Source organism: Gouania willdenowi, chromosome 9 (genome assembly GCF_900634775.1).
Source record: "Gouania willdenowi chromosome 9, fGouWil2.1, whole genome shotgun sequence".
Classification (NCBI taxonomy): domain Eukaryota; kingdom Metazoa; phylum Chordata; class Actinopteri; order Blenniiformes; family Gobiesocidae; genus Gouania; species Gouania willdenowi.
The window spans coordinates 11,345,289-11,366,979 of record NC_041052.1 but is presented as its reverse complement, the minus strand read 5'-3'; the positions used below and the strand labels follow the sequence as shown (position 1 = coordinate 11,366,979).

Sequence of the window (21,691 nt, the reverse complement as noted above, 5' to 3'; positions counted from 1 at the left end):
ATAACCCCTTAAAAAATTTTTGGACATTGGTGGCCTAGTGGTTAAGGAAGTGGGCTTGGGTCACTGGTTCGAATCTCACCTGATTCATCACTGTGGAATGTTGACCTTTAACCCTAACTGCTCCCTGGGCACTACACTGTGGCTGCCCACAGCTCCTCAGGGGTGGGTTAAATGCAGAGAACAAATTTTGTGTATGTACCTGTACATATATGACGAAAAGACTTAATTATTATTATTATTCTTTTTTAATAATTGTAACTAACTACATATATGTAAGCCATAGAACTATTGCATGGTTTCCCAGTTTTCCAATGAATTAAAAAGTGATTGACAGTTTTTATAGAATGTTCATGTCAATTACAAATGCAAAGTCAATTTTCTGAACTCAATTACAATTCAGTTACATTTACAATAGCAACAGATGTTTTCATTTATACTGATAATTATGCAATAATTGTAATTATCAACTAAGCGATTACGATTATTTTGACCCAAACCCTGATTGGGACGTAACATCTTCAAACTGAACTGTCTCCGTTCACTGTGTGTATAGAGCACAGAAGGCTAAAAGCACAATACACTGGACCGTTGCAGGTTACTGTAGATAGTGGAGTGTAATCATGTTGGCCATGGGTAGTAATCCCACTGTGATAGTGTGTGGTTTATGTGTGGCCTGCTGGAGCTCTGATCCTGTTTTCTCTGCAGCTTCCCACTAACAGCTTCTTTTCTTCTTTTCTCTCATTCTCTTTTTCCTCTAACCTTTTGTCGCTGTCTGGCTGCTCATCCTTGGTATGGCGCACCTGCACGGCTGCACGTGTGTGTGTGGGGATTTGTTTTTCTCTTCCTTTGGACTCACGCTTTTTACCTTGGGTTTGGGCGCTTTCTGTTGTTCCGATATTTTTCCGTCCCACGTGCATACTTGTATGTGTGTGTCCGCTGCCGTGCAGTCGTGCGGAGCAAGTACCTCCCTGCCTGACTCACGAGACCTCGCTGCCCTCCCCATGGGGCACGCCAGCACTCGCCAGGAAGAGGTAGCTACAGCGCTCTGCTTTTTACACCCTCATCACCCCCCCCTTTCCATCATTTCTACAACCTCCTTGTGCTGGTGGGATGACACAGCCCTAACCTAACTCCATTAGATTTATACTGTGTGCTTCATTATTGATTAAAAGTGTTGACATTTACTTGTTTCTGTTGGTTAAACTACATTGTGCCCATTTTTTTTTTAACTTTTTAAATATAACAGAAAAAAAATATATAGTGCTTATGTTCATATCAGTCACATTTATGCAGTTAATCAGTTTACTCTGTCTATTGGATTCAGATAATTCTCCTGCTTTTTTTACTTTCACTTTTTTCTCTTTTAAATTTCTTGAAAGATTGTCTCAAAACGTTTTCAGTTGTTTTTTTTTACAAAAAAGAATGATTTTCAATAATTTACATTAATTGTATATTATTAACCTATGTTATGGTCTCAACTCCTCCACAGGGAGGCCAAAAACAGGAAAAAAAAAAAGGATATTCAAATGAATTCAACAACAACAAAGATAAATGAACCACACAAAGCTCCGTTACATCAAATCACAAACACCTGGCAGACTAAAGCAACCAAACAATCCTCCGCCGTGGCAACTGGGAAGGTGTTATTGCTCAGCTGTTATTGCTTCCTCTCCTATTTGTGTGCTCCTCCTACGTGAGAGCGTTTTGTGTGTCGTGGTTAAGGGAAAGGAAGCAGAGATGCAGAAAATGGAGGAGAAATAGGCCGCCGTAACACCAGTTATTAATCTATAGCTCTCTGAATTGTACACAGGTTAATCTATTCATGTTTTAATATTTTCACCATCAGTGCAGATGTTAAATAATAACACTAATAGGCTACTTATATTAAACAACTAAATACCTATATCAGCTATCAATTGTTGACAATAATCATTCACACTTTTCAAATTGAGCTCTTTTGTGTGTTTGTAAATGTTTCTTGGGGTGTATGTATAGTATCTTGTAGGGGAGCTAAATAAAGTAGAAACTTTGATTCACTTTTTCCCCCCTTCCCAATAACCTACATATTTTTTTAATATGTAAATTAAAAAAAAAAAACAAACAGTAAATTATCAGTAGCCTATCACAGCTGCTACATTTAATGTTTGGATTTGGATCCCAAACAGATCTCTGAAGCAAGGCCGGACACCTTGTTAAAAGTTCATTGTTGACCTCAGCAAAGACAACTTGCTACATTAGTCCTTCAGGTGTATTTTGAATTTTCTCCGTGCTTGTAAAATCACAATATCAATATTAATCTTTTGATTTATTAGTAGTTTTTAACATTTTTAATTAAAGTCATAATTTACCAGTTTTTTTTATGAATACTGTAGCAGTCCTATAATTCTGAGTGTCTTTTAAACGATTACTGTGCAAACTTTAAGTAGTCACGTGGTAGATGGTGTTTTCGCACTCTGCTAGTGCTAACTACCATTGGTGATAGCAAGTCGAATCTTGTAATAGTGAGCAAAGCCTGATGCTGCTCGTTCTCAGACGCCTCATTGACAAATCTCTCGTCAGCCAGACCGGTTACAGGTTCAAGGTGTTTGAAAACGTCATTTTTGGGGGCCATCAGCCTCCACCACTTTTTCTCTGCAGAAGTGACAGCAACTGCTGCTGAAGGAGCATTGTAATCGGAAAACTAACAGCTGGAAAACACTTTTTCCTTTGCACTCAAATAACTTTATTATTACAGTTCTAAATTATGTAATTGCACATTTTCTATTATGTTTATGAGTTTTGAATAATGGGTTTGGATTGCAGTGACCTAAAAATTGGCTGTTGCCGTCTCTCTCTCTCTTTCCATCATAGACATGGTTACTACGGTACGTCAGGTTCTTCAGCCTCCATCAAAGCTCTGAGCGACCTGAAGCTCCACTTGGCTAACCCCTCCCACCCAGCATCCTCCTCCTCCTCTTCATCTGACATGGTGGTGATTCACCCGGGGGCCGTCTTGGCCATGCTGGACCTGCTGCCCTCGGTTTGCTCCGAGAGTCAGCCGGAGGTGAGTGAACACCGCAGGGAGAGGAGCTTATTCTGAAAGTGGGTGAAGAGGTTAGCTGAGAGTGGGCAATAAACCAGCTGCTTTCAGTAAGCGGCACATTTCTGCTTTTGTTTGTTTATTAAGAGACTTTAGCCACACCATCGTGTTTCCACATAAGACAGATGGAATATTAATGGGCATGAATGTTTGAATTGCAGTGTTTGTATCCCTGATGAGTTAAGGGTGTGTATCGTGCATGAAATACAGGGCATGTGTCTAGATAAAGCTGTAATGTAAATGGGATAAGTTCTATTGAGATTTTAAAGGCGGGATGGACTCAAACAGATTATATTTGAAATTTGAAATTTATTCATGGAAAGCCCCTTGAGATTCAACGTCTCGTTTTCGAGGGGGACCATGATTATAGCAATCCTGTACAGGATAACGATAGTGCAAGAGATTAATACATAGTAAGTGATCAGCTAAAAGTTCATCCACAATTTCAAAAGCCCAGAAACAAAATAAAACAACCCACAAAAAGTCAAAAAGGAAACAAATTCCCCCCAAAAAATGCATGTATTATATATATATATATATATATATACACATATATATATATATATATATATATATATATATATATATATATATACACATATATATATACACATATTTTTTTAGTTTATGTCCTAAATATCCCCCTTATTTTGGAAATGTAAATGGATGGAAAAGATAACTGATTACAGTGACGTTCATTACATTAAATCTCATAAATATTGTGGTGTGTTTGATGTCTCCAACTGACCTTCCCTCTATATGTTTTCCCAGCATGCACTGGACCTGCAGCTGGCTGTGGCCAACATCCTGCAGCTCCTGGTTAACAGTGAAAGGAACCAGCAGGTTCTGTGTGAGGCCTGCCTCCACCAGCGGCTGTTGCAGCGCTGCAGTCAAGCCCTCGGTGATGAGGACCACCCGTTGCACCCACCCCTGCAGAGGATATTTGAGAGACTGGCCTCACAGGCTTTGCAGCCCATGGCACTCAGGTACCTTTATGACAGAAAAACATAGATTTCTCCTAGTTTTCTTTAATGCCTTTTGCATCATAAACAGGACCAAATATATTCTGTCTTTCTTGTGCATGAGTAAGAAAAAATACATTTTGGTGCTCTTTATTATGAGACATTCAAGACTGTGTTACAATTGCTTCAAAATGTGGTTTGTTCTGTTATATTTTCATGCTGTAAGTTTATTTATTTTTTATTTTTATTTTATTTTTTTAGGGAGTTCTTGCGTCTCGGAAATCCTCTGAATTGCGGTGCCTGGGACAAAAAGCTTCTGAAGCAGTACCGGGTCCACAAGCCGAGCTCTCTCAGCTATGATGTCGAGATGAGAAGTAAGTTTAATTATGCAGATCCCAGGTTTTTTTAATAGAAATTTTGGAGGAAGGGAAACGCTGCTGCTGCTTGATGTTAGTCATTCAGAAAGTATGACACCACCGGAATGATGTGCCTTTGTGTTTGTGTTATATGGTGCTGTAAGTAAGAACCCACTGTGACAAAGAACATCCTGATAGTCCCAACTGAGGGAAGTGGAACAGCTTGAGCTTCATCATGTCAGATCTTTTTTTGCTCTGTATTTGTTCTCCAGCTCACCGTGAACACACACACTCAGTTATATGCATTTTATTATCTCCCGCCACAAAGTGTGAAAAGGGATATAGGTTTGAGCTCTGTGCGTTCATCCATTCCAGTCAAAGGGGACAGCTTTTCTCAGAAACTGTTTAAGATATGGTAACGATAACCAAATTTGGTGTGTGGCTTCAGGGCATCAATACCTTGATGGAGTTTGAAAATGAGAAGCGCGCAATTATTTTTTCCCGAGTTATTGCCCGTTTTCCGTTTTTTTTTACTCTGTTTGAGGTATCTTCAAAGGGGACAGCTTTTCTTAGAAACCATTTAAGATAGGATAACCAAATTCACTGTGTGGCTTCAGGGTATCAATACCTTGATGGAGTTTGAAAATGAGAAGCGCGCAAGTATTTTGTCCGGAGTTATTGCCCTTTTTTCTGTTTTATTACTCTGTCCGTGGTATCTTCAAAGGGTACAGCTTTTCTCAGAAACCTTTTAAGATAGGATAACCAAATTCAGTGTGTGGCTTCAGGGCAACAATACCTCAATGGAGTTCGAAAATGAGAAGAGTGCAAATGTTTTTTCCGGAGTTATTGCCCTTGTTCTGGTTTTCTTCACTCTGTTCGAGGTATCTTCAAAGGGACAGCTTTTCTTCGAAACCGTTTAAGATAGTTAGTAATTTTATATTCTGATAATATTTTCTTACGTATACATCTAAGTTCTTAGATTTAGGACACTTAGGAAAAGGTTGTGAGTTATAATGACAGCCAATCTGGTGGGGGATGTTGATGACTATCTTTTTGTTTTACTTTAACACTCGTGCTTGCCTAGTTTTTAATTTGCCTTCATAGTTTTAATATTTTCAATAAAGCAGCAGACCCTGGGTTGATTGAATTGAAAACTCTTTTTTTTTTTAATTAATAGCTGTAGATTTGTTCTCCTTTTACAGCGAGTTTTGGATTTATAGGCCACCAGAAAGGTGACCCTGCCACTTCTTAAGAGCTGATAAATTTAAAGGCTCAGTTCACAGGTCCCCTGCCATCTCTCTGTGCAGTTATGAAACCATAATGCCACTGGTAATCATTTCCCTCTGCAGCATTGATTTGCTTTGCCTTTGCTGAATGAGCTGTGAGTTCAGAGGTCGAGTTCCTGTTACCCTTCAATTACCCGTTGGCACTTCTTTTTTTATTTTTATTTGGAACAGTTTAAAATACAACAAAATTTAATAATATGATAATATTTAATGACCAGATGTGATCAGCATTTTTTCCAAATACAATTAAAATGACAATTATTATTTTTCCACTGAAAGTAAATTATAATTATGTTCTCAATTGCCAAATATTCAAATTCAATTAATCACAATTACTGAGCCTTTAATAAATAACCCCACAAAATGTAACCTTGCTCTTGTTAGCTTTCTGTTAGCATCCCTTATAATAATGGGGTCAGTTTGTCTTAAATAAGCTGTAGAATACATCTAAAAATATTATCTTTCATCCAAGTAGTTTCTCATCTCTTGGTTACCTTGTTAGGCTTCCTTATCAATGAAAATATTGGGATTAATGTTTTTTGTGTAGGCGTCTGAGCCTTTTTTTTGTCAGTATATCCCTCAATATCAATTTTTTCAAAAAAAAAGATAAAATGATACGGTGATTAATAAAAGGATGCATTTTATTAGTGTAATGATTAACTCTGTATGTTAATTCATAGAACTCTAACATGGTTCCCCACTTTTGCGTTTAATTCATTTGTAGTGTTAATAGAATTTGCCATGCCAATTACAAAGTCAAATATCTGACCTCAGTTACAATTAAAGTATCATTACAAAAGCAACAGATGTTTTCAATCACAGTTACAATTATAATAACGCAATAATTGTAATTATCAGTTACACGATTACAATTATAAACCCCCAAAAAATTGCGTTTCTGGTATAGCATTTAGACAGTTCAGCATAGGGAGCAAATAACTTGCTTATCTCGACACATGCTTTTCAGTGTTGGAAATGGAGAACAAGTTGGCTTTTTAAACAAAGCCTAACGTGTGTTCTTCTTCCTCTTTAGTTTAAATGAGGCGTTAAGTTGTGGTTAAACAAGAAGCAGCTTCCCAGCATGAAGCTACCAATCCAAATGCTTTGGTTTTTTTTTTTTTTTCATATTAGCAGCAGCTAATGTTTGTAATTTTCAGGGCTACTCGCTTCCTCCTAATTACCGTGACACTTACTGTTTCACCCAGCTGAGAATGGATATTAAGCCCCTACTAATTACTGCAGCTCAAAACCAGCCTCCATGAGCACTGTGATTTCTTCACTCCTGGTAGATTGTTTGTTCGTGTGATGGTAATCTTTTCTTGCTGATTGCTAATAGGTAAAATAAGCTGCCTTTTTAGGAAAAGCTGTCATTTTGTTACAGATAACTCTCCTGTCAACGCTACAGCAGATTTCCTGACAATTTTTATACAAAGGGTGTAAGAAAAAATCGATTTGGCAACATGTTGCGATATTTCACCATGCGATTATCGTATCGATCCAAAAACTTTCCAAATACATTTTTTTAATCATGTTTTTTAACGGGGAAAAAAAAATTTCAAATTGAATTGTGCTAACATATGCATAGCACGTAAACACCCGTTAAAAAAAAAGAATTTAAGAACTTGAACAGAATCAGGATGTTATAGAAGCAAACGTTTCACTTTTTGGAAAAATTTAATTTGACAGTTAAATAAACATACCATTTATTTTTGATATTTGTACTTGAGTTGCAGTTAGTTGCCATTTACTTGTTCTCGCAAGTTTTTAAAAAATGAAATAAATATTGTATTTCATACCATTTTGTACTTGTAAAGATTAAAATTTGCAATTGATTGATATCGCAATATATCGAGATGTATATCGTATTGTTTAGTATCGACACGTAAATCGTGAATCGTATTGCCAGCTTCATGGCAATGCACACCCCTAGTTTTTACTGTGGGGTAAAGTACTTATTAGAATAGGATCTTTGGTTTTGTTTAGTTTTTTCTTCAATGAGACTTAAAGATCACATGACCAAAAAATTAGTAATCAAGCAGTATTTTATTTTTTTTTTTTTCAAAGACAAATAATATTTTAATAATGCTATGCAATGTATGCACGCTATTGTTTTAGCTGAAGTTGAGTCTGACCTGCTTTTCCTGACTCTTTAGACAGCATGACGATGTCCATGGAAGGCTTCGGCCCCGACAGTGTCTTCGCCACGCCGGCTGAGGAAAATGGCCAGTACCGCATCAGCCGTAGCTTGGTGCGCTCTGCAGAGGGCAGCACTGTGCCTCTCACCAGGGTCAAGTGTCTGGTCTCCATGACAACGCCTCACGACATCCGCCTGCACGGGTCGGCTGTAACGCCGGCTTTCGTGGAGTTTGACACGTCACTGGAAGGCTTCGGGTGAGTTAGCATCAACGCTGACTCATGATGGTCTTTCATTTTTTCGCCTTTTCAGTAAAGATCAAAGTAAAATAATTCATGGCACATCAAACTTTAATCTCTTACTAACCTTTAGTTTCCTCTTTGTGTGGAACATTCCCCTGAGATGTTCATTATTGATGTTTCATCAGATTTTTGTTATCTTCCGACAGCTTTTGGGCTGAAATGATGTAAATCATATAACAGACATGACTCCAAAAAAACAGAGAATTACAGAAATATACACAAGAAAATACAAATACACAAAATGATAACAGAAATACACAAAATTAGCCAAAAAACAGACAACTGAAAATACACAAAAATTCAAAGCGAAATGCCTTTTAAACTGCTTTTTGCCATATTATGTATTTCTGATGTTAAATGTATTTGTCTTGTCTTTTTTGTATTTTTCTGTAGTTTTGTATGTTTATAACACACAACATATCATGACTAACAACATACACACAACAATATTTCTATGCATGTTAATTATAATGCATCAACTTTATATAGACACTCAAAGTCGCTTTACGGATTTAAGGCATCATTGTTTCACTCCACACTTAGTGGTGGTAAGCTACTATTGTAGCCACAGCTGTCCTGGGGCAGACTGACGGAAGCGAGGCTGCCATAGTGCGCCATCGGCCCCTCTGACCACCACCAACACTCACTCACATTCATACTGTTATAAGAAATACAGAAACAGCGGGTCAGAAAATGGATGAATGGTTATTAAAGGTTTTTATGTTTTTTTAATTCTTAGGCTGAATATAATTGTGCTGAAAAACTAGAAGTTGAACCCTGTCCAGTTTCTCCATTGGTCTACCATTGTTAGGACTATTTCATTCTATGTTCAAATGTACATTTTTGGATTTGCTGCTGGATAATTTTTTTTGAGCCAATATCCAAGGGAAGTGTTTAACTGTATTATTAAAGTAAAAAAAAAAAACAACAACAAACAATCACACATGAAATATGTGTGTGACAGTAAACCCCCCCCCCAAAAAATACAATTTATTTGATACAGACAATAGGTGTGTAAAACCATGCTTTCAGTTAACTTACCTAAGGGCTCGTTCATAATTATTTTGTGAAGATAAAAGCTTGTGCAGATGCTTAGTGTAACTGGAAAGGATTTCAAACCAACATAACAACCAAACCCTGCCACATGTCCATGAATGCACCATGCAGTGTCTCACTCTGCTTTGAGAGGCATTCATTACATGGTTAACTTCCCACATCTATTCTTCAAGCTATTTTGTGCTTTGGTCTTTTGTAAATAATGATTGTTTACAATTTATTTTCACCGGTATACATCTCTCCGTACGCTGTTTCCCTTGGAATTAGGAACGTTTCTGGGAGAATCTTCATGTCTCTACAAATAGTCAAATGTTTGCTTTGTTTTTGAGAATTTGAAACAACAGATGGCGTCTTGTCATCTCGAAAGTGTTTTTCTCCATATCTTTTTGTAGATGAGTTTTCCTTCCCAGTGACACACACCTCCGGGTCCTGTGTTGTTTTTTATTTCTGCAATGAGACTGTGCGTGTGTGTGTGCGCGTGCGTGCGTGCGTGTGTGCGCTTTTCCCCCAGAGCAGCATCTCAGCAGGAAATCATTATTTACCTCCAGTTGTGGAGCTCCGCATACAAATAGGCTTATTTTCTGCCTTTTATGTCTCGCCACGCTCTCTGTGTCAGCGCTGCTGACAGGGTGCGTGCTGCGCCTCGTTGGCTGTGCTGCGTAGTAACGACGCGGTGAGGTGAATGTGCTGCTCAGTAGACAAGACTGACTTTGGCGTAACCTTGGCAACTTTGCCCTTGCTTTTTTGTTGTTATAGAAAATATCTTTTCGAATTTTGGTTCGCAATACATTTTGCTTTGTTTTTAGTTATGCCGTCGCCATCCAATAAGTGTAGCATGTTAGCCTAGCAGTGGTATCAGAAAGCCACTTCTTGACAGGAATATCAGGTTAAACAAAGCTAAAAGATGAACCTAGAGTTTAAGAGACAAATTTGGATTATTTGATTGACAGTTATTTGTTCATTAGATCCCCATTAGCTTCGACCGTGGTGGTTTCTAATCTTCCTGGGGTTCATAAACAAAATTTCTAGTACATATAAGAACAAAAAAAATAAAGACAGTTAAAAATATACAGAAACATTACATGAAAATGTACATCGACAGATTTTCATTACACCAACAAATACATAAAAAATACACGATATATACTGATTTTAAAGATTTTTTTAAATATGCGTAAAGTTAACATGTCTTTTAGGTTCAAAGGCAATTTGTTCCATAAGTTAAAAGCTCTAGGCATAATTGGTGCAGATCTGCACATTAATTTTAATTTACATTGAGATAATATCTGACTAAAGGTTATTCATTGTTTCAATTTGATTCCTGTTGTATCCACAATAACTGGGTCATTCCTTGTCATTACAACAAACAGCCCACACACTTGGGTCTCAAAAAATTCTCAAACATGTTCAAGCCCGAAACCCTCCAAAAATGTTGAGTGGCTGGCATGGCCACCAGATATGATGTATAGCGGATATTTTTGTATATTCTAAGAAAGTAGGTGGAGCTGTATTACTATACCAAATTTCTGATTCCTATGTGATGTAGTTCCTGAGATATTGGAAGCCTAAAATGGGAGAAAGATTGGCCACGTCTCAAAAAGTATTCATCCAATCAAACGACAGTGTACCTATTAAATAATCACGGAACAATTGGTAAAAAAATTCTGAATTTTTTCAAACTAAAGTACATGTGCTGTCCTGAAAATGTGTTGAAATGACCCAACTAGAAATCCTTAAAAGATGAAAAATGATTTCAGAAAGGAAATGCTGTATTTATTGTAAATTCAGTAACTGCGGATACTCTGAATTATCTTTGTGCTCAGCGCAAAAGTCCCAAGTTCTAGTTGGAGTGATGGGAGGATGCTTGACTCTCAAAAGCATCTCACCAACCTGTCGCAGCCTTCGTCTCTGAATAAAACATGGAGTTTCTCCTGCACTGACAGCCAAACAACAGCAAACCCACGATCAGGCAACAACAGAACAAGAAAAACACCCAGAAAGTGTCTATCACTTCCTACGTATTTGAATGTACAGTCATATATTCTGTGTACAATTTAATTATCAGTATTAAATAAAGGTGGGGCTAGATAGTGTGAGGCAAGATAACGCAATATTAAGGGAGTGTCAGATTTCTTATGTTTTATATTTCCAATGAGATTAAAAAGTCATAGCCAGAGTAAGTATGTAAGTATATTCAGAGTTCAAATCTATTAACAGTAAAATCATGTTTTTTTCTAACTGCTATTTTTATTATTTTTGTTCCCATAAATATTTAATTGTATTTTTTTTTATCATGAAACCGCGATTGTATGGTTTTGTAAATGAATTGATTTTTTTTTTAACTATTTATTATTAATACTCTTCAGGAACATCTCAAAACTCAGACTGCTGGTGATTATATATGCATTTATCCCTCATGTTTGGACTACTGCAACAGTTTTTTTATTCCTATGTGCACTGTTAAAGGTTATCTTCGCGTGGTTATTATGAGGCTTCAAGGTTTTGGTGCCAGGAATACTCTGTCGTTCATCTGTGAGACTGAGTCCATGTCCTTGGAAAAGATCTTGAATCTCTGCCAGCTTTGGCGTGGCTGTAGCAGACGCTCACCTCTGACCTGTGTGTTTATGCAGAGAGAGAGAAAAAAACACAAAGTGCACGTTGTAAATAGTAACCATTCATTTAATAGTATAACAGCGATGTATAGAACCATTGGATTTTTTTTTCTTCAACACATCAATTGGCAGAAAAGTTATTTTATTATTCTTAAAAGTGAGAATAATGATAAAAGAAACTTGTATGCTGAGCTTTTTAAATATTTCTCTGGGTAACATGAGTTTATTTACCACTACGCTCTTCCTATTTTTCTAACTAGATAGATCCTTAACATAAGAAATGAGAAAAGTGTATATAAAAAGGTGACCGTATTGAGTAATAATTATCTTCAGTTGGATGCCTTGATACATTTTTTAATTTAAAAAAATAGTAGTAGCTATTGGGAGTGTGCAGTGCCGTGAATCTGACGATACGATTCACGATTTGCCTCTCACGATATGCTACACCCCAATATATCCCGATATATCCTGATACTAAACAATACGATGTACATCACAATATATCATAATATCAATAATTACAAATTTCACCTTTACAAGTACAAAATTTTAAATAGGGTCGTGTCAAAATATCGATATGATATATTGCAATGTTTTGTCTCCTTTTTATTTAAATTGCAACATACAAGACATGATGAAAACAATATATATACATGATACACAAATAAAGCAGTACATACATAGTACAATGAGACAATAGGTGAGGTGTGGATATTTACAAATTTACTGTGTGCGCGCATGTGTTAAGAGCCACTGTGCAGTATACACTTTGATTTACTTGGCTGTCATTCATGTGAGATTAATTGAAAATATTTTGTAATTCCTGTGAAACTGATTCAGTGCAGTCAATAATTTCCGAATTTCTTCAGTGACACAGATATCGTGATGAAATTTCTCAGGATATATCGATTATCGCTGTATCGTGGAAGAAATATTGCGATTTATCGTATCGCGAGGTACCTGGTTATACCCAGCTCTAATTTTAATTTTAATTTTGCAAGAACAAGTAAGTGGTAAATAACTGTAATATCAAAAAACAAGTGGTATATTTATTAAACTGTCAAATTTTTGCTTCGACTACATATTTTGATTCTGTTAAGTTCTTAAAATCTTAAAGAAAGTAACCACACACTAATGTAAAAAATGCCCAGTATGTTTTATAAAAATAAAGCAATCAACTTCCAAGCTATTAAAAAAGTAAAAAAAAAAAAAAATAAATTAAAGAAAAAAAAAAAAAAAATCAATTTGGACGTTTTGTCGAGCGATGCAATAATTACGCTGTGAAATATCGCAATATATCGCAGAATTTTTTTTTTCTTACACTCTTAGTAGCTAATGCTAAAAACCATTAGCATAGCTGACCCCACACTTAGTTTTTGGGGGATTCCTGATATGAAATAACATACCCATGCTCTTTGATAATAATGTAGATTTTAGTGTTTTTTTTTTCATTGTTCTTCTATTGTGATTAATAGAGAAAATATTGTTGCTGTGATTGTTGAATGTGCTCAGAATCTATGACTCTGTGTGAGTTCAGTGAGGTCTTTTTTAATTTACCTTGTGGTAATCTTGCTTTACAGTGTCGGCTAACACTGTTTTTACAGCTGTTTTTCCTCAGATAACGGCTGTTAATCTTTTCTCTTTTGTCTCCATAGGTGCCTGTTTCTTCCCAGCCTGGCACCACACAATGCCCCGACCAACAACACCAACACCTCAGGTGTCAGTGATGGAGCGGTGCTGAGCGGAATGGGTACAGGTAAATAAATACATAAAAAAGCAACAGTCACATTCTGTTGATCTAATGTTTTGGCAGAGGAAAAAAGTTTAAACAGTTCAGATTTATCATTGCTCTGAGGAAGGCTTGGCAGGATGTATCGTGATTGGTCTGGTCTGGCTAATTACAATTCACTGTTTTCTGATAATCCAGAGGTCTCAGACACATTCAAGTTTCATCCCTTTAACATTTCCGTCTGGGTTTAATCGTCAGTTGAGTTTCAGGGAAAATTACACGACAATTTGTTTCAACCTTACAAATGTTATTCCAATTTTCCAATTTGCAATCAGTTTGGCAGTGGGTAACAAGTGGTTGAGTATCAAGATGTTTTATTTTCCATTTACTACTTAGATTACAAATAAGTAAATTATTATTATTGTTTTTCGAACATGTACAGGCTTCACGAGCAGGATTTTTTTTTACCATTTGTTCTCTTTTTATTTTCATTTATTTTTAATTTTAATTAATTATCTTTACTGTCATCATATTTTTTCATTGTGAGATACGCTGCTGTTTTCTTGTTCAAAGTAAATCAAATCAAATCCTAAATGTCAAAGTTACTGGAAGTTTATTGTGTTATTTTTGTGGAATTGTTCTGTAGAATTAATGCAGCCTATAAGTTTTTCATTGGGTGTTTTTTGTAAATTGCGTGATTTAGCTCATGTGATCAACCAGACCTCTCATAGTATTTTATTTATTTATTTATTTATTTATTTATTTATTTATTTATTTATTTATTTATTTATTTATTTTATTTTATTTTTTTTTATTTTATTTTATTTTTTTTTGATTGGGACAGTGCATGTTAATGGACATACATGAATGTAAACACACCAGATTGTAGCCAGTGGCTAATTTCCATCTGTTGTTTAAAATGGGGGCTGGGTTACAAGGGGCTGGGGTCACATGGGGCTATATACAAAATAAGACAGTAAACCATACACAAATACCAAAAGTTCATAATGCCACACACAAGGTAAATTTATTTCATACATACAAAAAAAAAATGAACCAGACTCTACTCACTATCACAGTCTACTCACTATTGCACACATTAAATGAGACCCTAAAAGAATGGTGGTGTATTGTAACATATTGATATGCATTCAAAACATAGTGAAGCCAGTGTAAGAAAACTCTTGTTTTGGTGTAATTTAAGGTGAAACTAGGTTTCTGTGATCAACTTTTTTATTATTTGAAGTGAGAGGAACACAATTAGCCATCTTGTTGTTGCTATGGAAACTGTTGAATTGCAAAACTGTTGCGTTGAGACATATAAAAATAGAATCGTGTCACTCTTTCGTCGGCACGTCCCACCTGTTTTATATTTACCCATCTGAAGAATCTTCCTTAAATGCTGAAATGTAAAGTGCATGAAACCCAACACTTCTATTGCACCTTTAGCACATTTAACACAAGAGTGACCGACATAGTTTTTTTTATTTACTGTTGCTGCCAGCTGTCCTGGAGTCTTTACTCATCCTGTACCATGTATAAAATTATGTATTTATTTATTTAAAAAAAAAATATATATCACTGACCAGACTGACAAAACATACACAACAAAAAAGCCGTTTATATGTGGAAGTCAAAGCTTTTTCTAACCAGCAAGTTGAGCAAAAGATCAGAAAACATCCTGTCACAGCTAGAGGTTTGTACCTCGTCTGCTCTCATCTCTTAAAGGAGACAATGGATTTAGTTTTGTTTTTGTAACCGACTCTTGATTCTTCTAAATATTGCAGTTTACTATTTTAAGATCTACTCCACGAAATTGCTTCTTGAATCTACTCACTCCCAAAGTGTTGATATGGTTAGGAACCACACTAAACTTCCTCAAGTCAAGATAATCATTTTATTTAGATTTTTAGTGCTGGATTTTATTTTGAAATGTGTCTGTATATTGTGCACATCAATGAAAACAAAGGTAAAAAATCCAGTGAATGCATCAAAAAAATCGATATAAATAAATAGTAATAAAAGACATTATGACCAGAAACTTCAGATTAAATGAAAAGTTTGGCCTGTATAAGCAGAGATCAGTTTTTTTATTTTTTTTATTTATTATTTTTTCTAACTTATACTGCAACTTAAAGACTGTTAATCACACCTCAGTTTTAGCGCTAAATCAATATGAGCACAAAAATAAAAACATATTTAGTGTTTTTTGACGTGTGGATAATGGAAAAGTCTGAATGTAAATGACTCGCTCAGTGCTTTGTATTGCATTTGCAGTTTTGAGACGTATGGTACCCCATCATGTTTGTTGACGGTAGTTAAATAAATACACAAATTACCGGAAACTAATGATGCACTCAGGAAAAAAGATTGAGGCGGAGTTAAAGTCTACCTGAGATGCAGCATCATTTAACTCTGCACAATTAAGCAGCACCAAAAGGAAAACAACGTCTCCTTTTATTGATCTTTCTCCTCTTTTTCCTCCACTACTTAACTCCTGCTCCATCTGTTTACATATTCATCTGCTCTCTGTGTACTCATCCATCCCACACTGTTCTCCAACCAGTCACTCTGCTCTATTTATAACCCTCACACACACACTCTCTCTCTCACTGTCCTCATCTCATCTGATACATTTCCCTTCTTTTCCCCATCGTCAATATTTCCCCATACTTCTTTCTCTTCCTTTGTTTCCTGCCCTCAATCTGTCCTCCTCCTGTACTTTTTCCTCTTCCTTGCCTTGTTTGCATCACTCCACTTCACCTCATGTGACTTCCTCTCCAGTTTTTTCCTCTCCTCTGCCACTCCTTTCTGACCCACATCTGTGGGTGACATCATCTGAACATAAAATCACTTCATCCTGAAATCTAACCGTCTGCTTACCACAATGTTACAGTTTAGCCTACAGTGCTCAATAATCTATTGTTACCTCCATTTTAAATTGTATCTACTTGGTAATCCAAATAACTATAGCTTTAAACAGTGTCTTATAGATCTCATAGGCCAGGAACAGGATATACATACAGTATTTATTGTTGAGGTGCTAAAATGACATAGTGATGGTATGGTTTTACTTAGCCTTTAGACCACAGGTTCCCAACCTTTTACAGGTCGTGTCCCCATTTTTGGGACATGTCTAGGGCTGGGCAAATGAATGGATTTAATTTGTAGATAAAAACAATTTTTATTTGACAAATTCAAGTTAAAAAATATAAATAAATTGTAATTTTTTTTAAATATATTTATTTAATTTTTTTTTGTTTTTCTTCCCACCACAGTTTTTTCGGACTTTTTCGCGTTCCGTCCTTGTGGGTTACCTTAGCGCGATGTGAGCCAACCCCCTCTTTGTTTACATATGTTTACCCTTTGAGTGGACTGTATGTGTGCCACAGACATGTTTCATTTATTATTCGCACTATGCTGAGATGCTAAGGGAAGAATTTGTATTTTTTTTAATTGTAATGATACATGTTATAGAATATGTAGTTATCTGATTTCTTAATCAGAAAATTGAAGTTAATGTGAAGTAGCTGTTGCACTTTTGCTTAAATCTGGGTTAAAGCTTGAAATAGTTGAATGACAGAGCCTCATTTACTTTTTATTTTGAGATTGTTCTACGTATTTTAACTCTTGAGGACAATCACAGCAATAAAGTTGCACTTTTGACAAAATATCTGATGTCTGCAGTCATTTTTAAGTGCATTGAAAAAAAAAAATAATCGAATCGAAACTCAGATATTTTTTTTTTTAGGCAAAATTACCCAACCTTACACATGTCCGGCGACCCCAGAGACATTTTTTTTACCCTCCTGGAATTAGTTTTTGATCAAGTTTATTAAAATGTGTTTTTATACTGCATTTTATTTGAACCTAGATTTATATTTGAGAAAGATACAGTTATTTATTGTGTGTGATATGTATTTGAAAAATAATAATCATTCAAATAATTAAGTTTTAAGACATTTCAGACAACCCCACATGGGGTCTCGACCCCAAGGTTGAAAAACACTGCTTTAGACCTTAGTTGACATCTTTAATAGAGTTGGTATTTGCCTAAAGGAAATTTAAAGTTCCTAATTATGGAGATACAAAAAAAACAGTAACCTGGAATGTATTGTAATATTTTAGGATAAAGTTATTTTCCAACATTTATGGAACTATAAAAATCAAGGAAAATACCCGAGAAAATATATGAAGCGCAAAATTAATTACCCATGAAAATGTTGAAAATATTGATTGATTGTTGCAGCACAACAAACTAATTAGGAATTCCAGGAAGTTCATTTTTTTTTCTTTTTTGAAGAATATTTTAAGGTTTCACTTTTTTTTTTAGGAAATTTACTTTGATCTCCTGACATGTTTAGACTGTCAACTGTCAGTCTTCCTCAGAGGCATCTACTGATGGCTTTGATGTGTCCTTATGAGTTCCTTCTGGGCGTGGCCAGCTTGAGAGTGCTCTCAAGCTGGCCACGCCCCCTGTTACCGAATGGTCTCTGGATAGAGTCTCCAGTCTCAAGGAAATCAAAGTAAATTTCCTGAAAAATGTCTGAATAAATGAAACCTTAACATATTAGACTAAATAATACCAATATAAGTGTTTTCTACTGCCTCTTTCTGGCATGCAGAAGTATTACGGTATTTACGCTTCTTATAGACGTTGAAGGATCATACAAGAAAACATTTTAACCATTTGAAGGAATAATTTAAATACATTATTGGACTGAAATTTGACACTTCAGACATTGACTGCTAAATAAATGCGCTATGTGAGATTTGTGCTTGACTGCAGCTACTTTCACTGAAATGTCCATAGTAAGCATTGATAATACCATCCTCTCCCTCCAGGTGAGCGCTTGTTTCCTCCTCCGTCCGGGCTCAGCTACTCCACCTGGTTCTGCGTGGAGCACTTCAGCGCGGCTCCCCAGGCTCACCCGGTGCGGCTGCTCACCGTGGTACGGCGTGCCACCTCCTCAGAGCAGCACTACGTCTGCCTGTCTGTGGTGCTGTCAGCCAAAGACCGCTCGCTCACCGTGTCCACCAAGGAGGAGCTGCTGCAGTCACACTGTGAGCACCCAGGACAATAGCGTTCCACTCGACTGTCAAATCTATTGAAATTTCTTTGGAAGTTGACAACAAACCAAAAACTTGATTGAGTTTTTATGTGTCTGATATTTAATTGAATGTTTGCTGATGATCTGTAGTTATAGATCTGAAACACTGACGATGTCCCCTTTTCACTGCTCTCCATTAAGCAGCCGATGAGTCGAGTGAAGAAGCTTCATTCTACGAGATCCTGCCCTGCTGTGCCCGTTTCCGCTGTGGTGACCTGATCGCAGAGGGCCAGTGGCACCACCTGGTGCTGGTCATGAGTAAAGGCATGTTAAAGAACAGCATGGCAACCCTGTACCTCGATGGACAGCTCCTCAACACAGTCAAGGTAAAGCCTGGCTACCGTGGTTTATGCTCTGTTTATAATGTTACGGGTTCGCCCACCTTTCTCTGGAAGGATAGAATACATTTGTTTTGTCTGACCACCGCAAATATCATTTTAGTTATCTTTACCATAGAACTGATCTGTTTTATTTAAAACAAACCGCTCATGACTACCACACTGCGTATGCCCAACACACTCACTTTGTGCTGCAGGTACTTTTTGCACAAAAAAGACAAAATCCTTACAGTTTGTTAATAATGGTTTGCAAACTTTGTAACTCTAGAATTGAGAGAAAGAAAAGTTTGTGAGCAGAACAGAGTGATGCTGCAATGAGAAAATACAGAGGCTGTGTTTGAAATCACATTACTTAAAGTACTTCTCAAGTCTGACGTCAAAATAAGTATGTAGTGGTTCACATTAGATAGTATGGTTAAGATTCAGTACACGAGAATTGGGACATTTTTTAAGTATGCACATTGTGCACACTAGTCATACTCAACTGCCCCATGATGCATTGCAAACGGAACGTAAAATCGACCTGGGACTGGTGTCATGTACTGAGTTCACATCGTACTGGGATTGTATATGTGCATATATGCACATATGAGCACTACTGAAAGAATAATTTTTGCTTTAAAAAAAAAAAGATCATAATTCATTTTTGTTTATTTTTGTTTTCAAACTGAACGGACACGTGTTTTATTTGTTTATTGGATTATGTTAGGGCTAAGCACAGTATCTGGAAAACTGTGATTTAGGTTGTGGTTTTGTGACTTATTTTTTCACTGAGACCAGATACTGAATCAAGGAAGCGGCTCATGCTATGAGCTCAGCATCCTTCTTTTCTGATAAAAGCAGTTTCATTTCCTGATGGGCCCCTTTACAGGAAACAACAGTCTGTGACCACGTGTCCCCAGGCCCCGTTTGGTGTCCTTTTCATACATTTATTGGGTTTTTGTCCCAAATGGTAACTTCCCTTTATTCTTTAGCCATACCATGATTACTCCATAAATCATTCTTATTCTTCTTCTTTAAAAAGTGAAATTGTGTCTGACTAATTTTCTTTAGTGTTTATTAAAAATGATATGAAGAACCAAATTGACATCAAGGGTTATTTCATCTATTTTATCAATTGCTGGTTAAAGTATTACTCTCATAATGACATTTTAAACTCCTCGTTTATTCGAAATGACAGGAAAACATATCATTGGTCACTGCTTTAACATGTGTTTTGACGATGTTTCTGTTGCGATCAGGTGTACTTACTCTAATCTTCCTTCTCCTCCAGCTTCACTATGTCCACAGCGCTCCAGGCGGCTCCGGCTCCACCAACCCTCCTGTGTTAAGCACAGTTTACGCTTACATCGGGACGCCACCGGCCCAGCGGCAGCTCTCCAGCCTCGTATGGCGCCTCGGGCCGAGTCACTTCCTGGAGGAGGTCTTACCTGCGACAAGCGTGGCTGCCATGTATGAACTGGGCCCGAACTACGTGGGTAGTTCCCAAGCTGTTTACCTGCCTTGTAAGTTGGCCTTCTTCCACCTCCACCCATCAAAGCTCTAGTCTATACAGGTGGTGGGTTAACGCAAAAGATAAAGTCAGTTTTTATCTGAACACAAGTCATTGTCTAAAGCCTTCAAGAAGCTAAGAGTATTTTGAGCAATATGAGCCAATTTTTGCCTATTTTTTACTCTTTTTCACCAAACTTGCCATATTTTGACCTATTTTCATTTTTTTTTCTTGCCATATTTTTGCTCCTTTTAATGCATTTTTGCTTCATTACTTCATTTCTGCCACTTCGCCATCAAATTTCAATGCCTTTTTTGCACATTTTTTCCACTTTCAAGACATTTTCGGCACTTATAAACCCAGAAAATCACTTTTCTTTCCTAATGTCACACGTTTACCCATTATTGTGACTTTTAACCTCTTTTCACTATATTTCATGCTTATTTTTGCCAATTTAACCACATTCGTGATTTGTCATGGCAGTTCTCAAACTGTGGAGTGTGAGAATGGCCTTGCCTTTTTTGTTCAGAAAATTAACTTAACTATTACTGCTCTAAAATATGTCATTGCAAGTTTTTTTTTTTAAGAGTTTTGAAGAATTTTTGTATATTTTTAATAAAGGTTACTGTACATAATTAACCCATTTTGTTGAAGTTTTATTGGATTTTTTTTTCATCCTAAATGCAAAAGTTTAAACTAATTGTCCCAATATTGACACCTTGAACCCTTTTTACCACTTTTTTTGGTCTGTTTTTGGCCACTATAATTTGTCTATTTTAAACCAATTTCTGTGGTTTTTAAAATCCCATTTCACTACCTTTTCTACCATTCTTGCACCTGTTTTTTTTTTTTTTTTTTTTTTGGAGGGGGGTTGCAAAAGACTGAAAAGATTGAGTGCATCACTTCATTCCTCCTAATTTTCATCTCTCAAGGTAAAGACTCAAAGACTGAGGTTGCTCCAGCGTCCCCAGTGGTTTTGGTGTCAGAGGAGAAGGTTTCCTTTAGCCTCTACGCTTTCTCCGCCTCCACCTTCACTGTGGCCAAGATCAGAAAAATCTACAACAAGCTCGACAGTAAAGCAATCGCCAAACAGGTCAGACACACAGCTTACCTGCTAATTGGTTAGCTTGAGTGATGCCACTCAGCTACATCACAACACTTTCTCAACAAAAACACATATTTGGAGGTTTTTTTTGTCTTGATTCTACATAATGATCAATATATTTTTTTAAAT

General features: G+C 36.5%; 1 protein-coding gene across 7 annotated transcripts in view; it reads left to right on the top strand.

Annotated features, from left to right (window-relative positions):
* wdfy3 (WD repeat and FYVE domain containing 3) overlaps positions 1–21,691 on the top strand; it is a 105,514-nt gene that overhangs the window by 46,691 nt on the left and 37,132 nt on the right. For 4 of the 7 annotated variants that reach the window (XM_028456401.1, XM_028456400.1, XM_028456399.1 and 1 more), the window contains exons 14-23: positions 948–1,031; positions 2,851–3,043; positions 3,851–4,065; positions 4,303–4,415; positions 7,837–8,074; positions 13,443–13,543; positions 18,362–18,580; positions 18,769–18,953; positions 20,239–20,470; positions 21,390–21,550. In XM_028456401.1, the coding sequence (XP_028312202.1) occupies positions 948–1,031; positions 2,851–3,043; positions 3,851–4,065; positions 4,303–4,415; positions 7,837–8,074; positions 13,443–13,543; positions 18,362–18,580; positions 18,769–18,953; positions 20,239–20,470; positions 21,390–21,550 (1,741 nt within the window). The remainder of the gene's footprint in view (positions 1–947; positions 1,032–2,850; positions 3,044–3,850; positions 4,066–4,302; positions 4,416–7,836; positions 8,075–13,442; positions 13,544–18,361; positions 18,581–18,768; positions 18,954–20,238; positions 20,471–21,389; positions 21,551–21,691) is intronic. The other 3 variants (XM_028456403.1, XM_028456398.1, XM_028456402.1) reach the window with 2 other exon arrangements.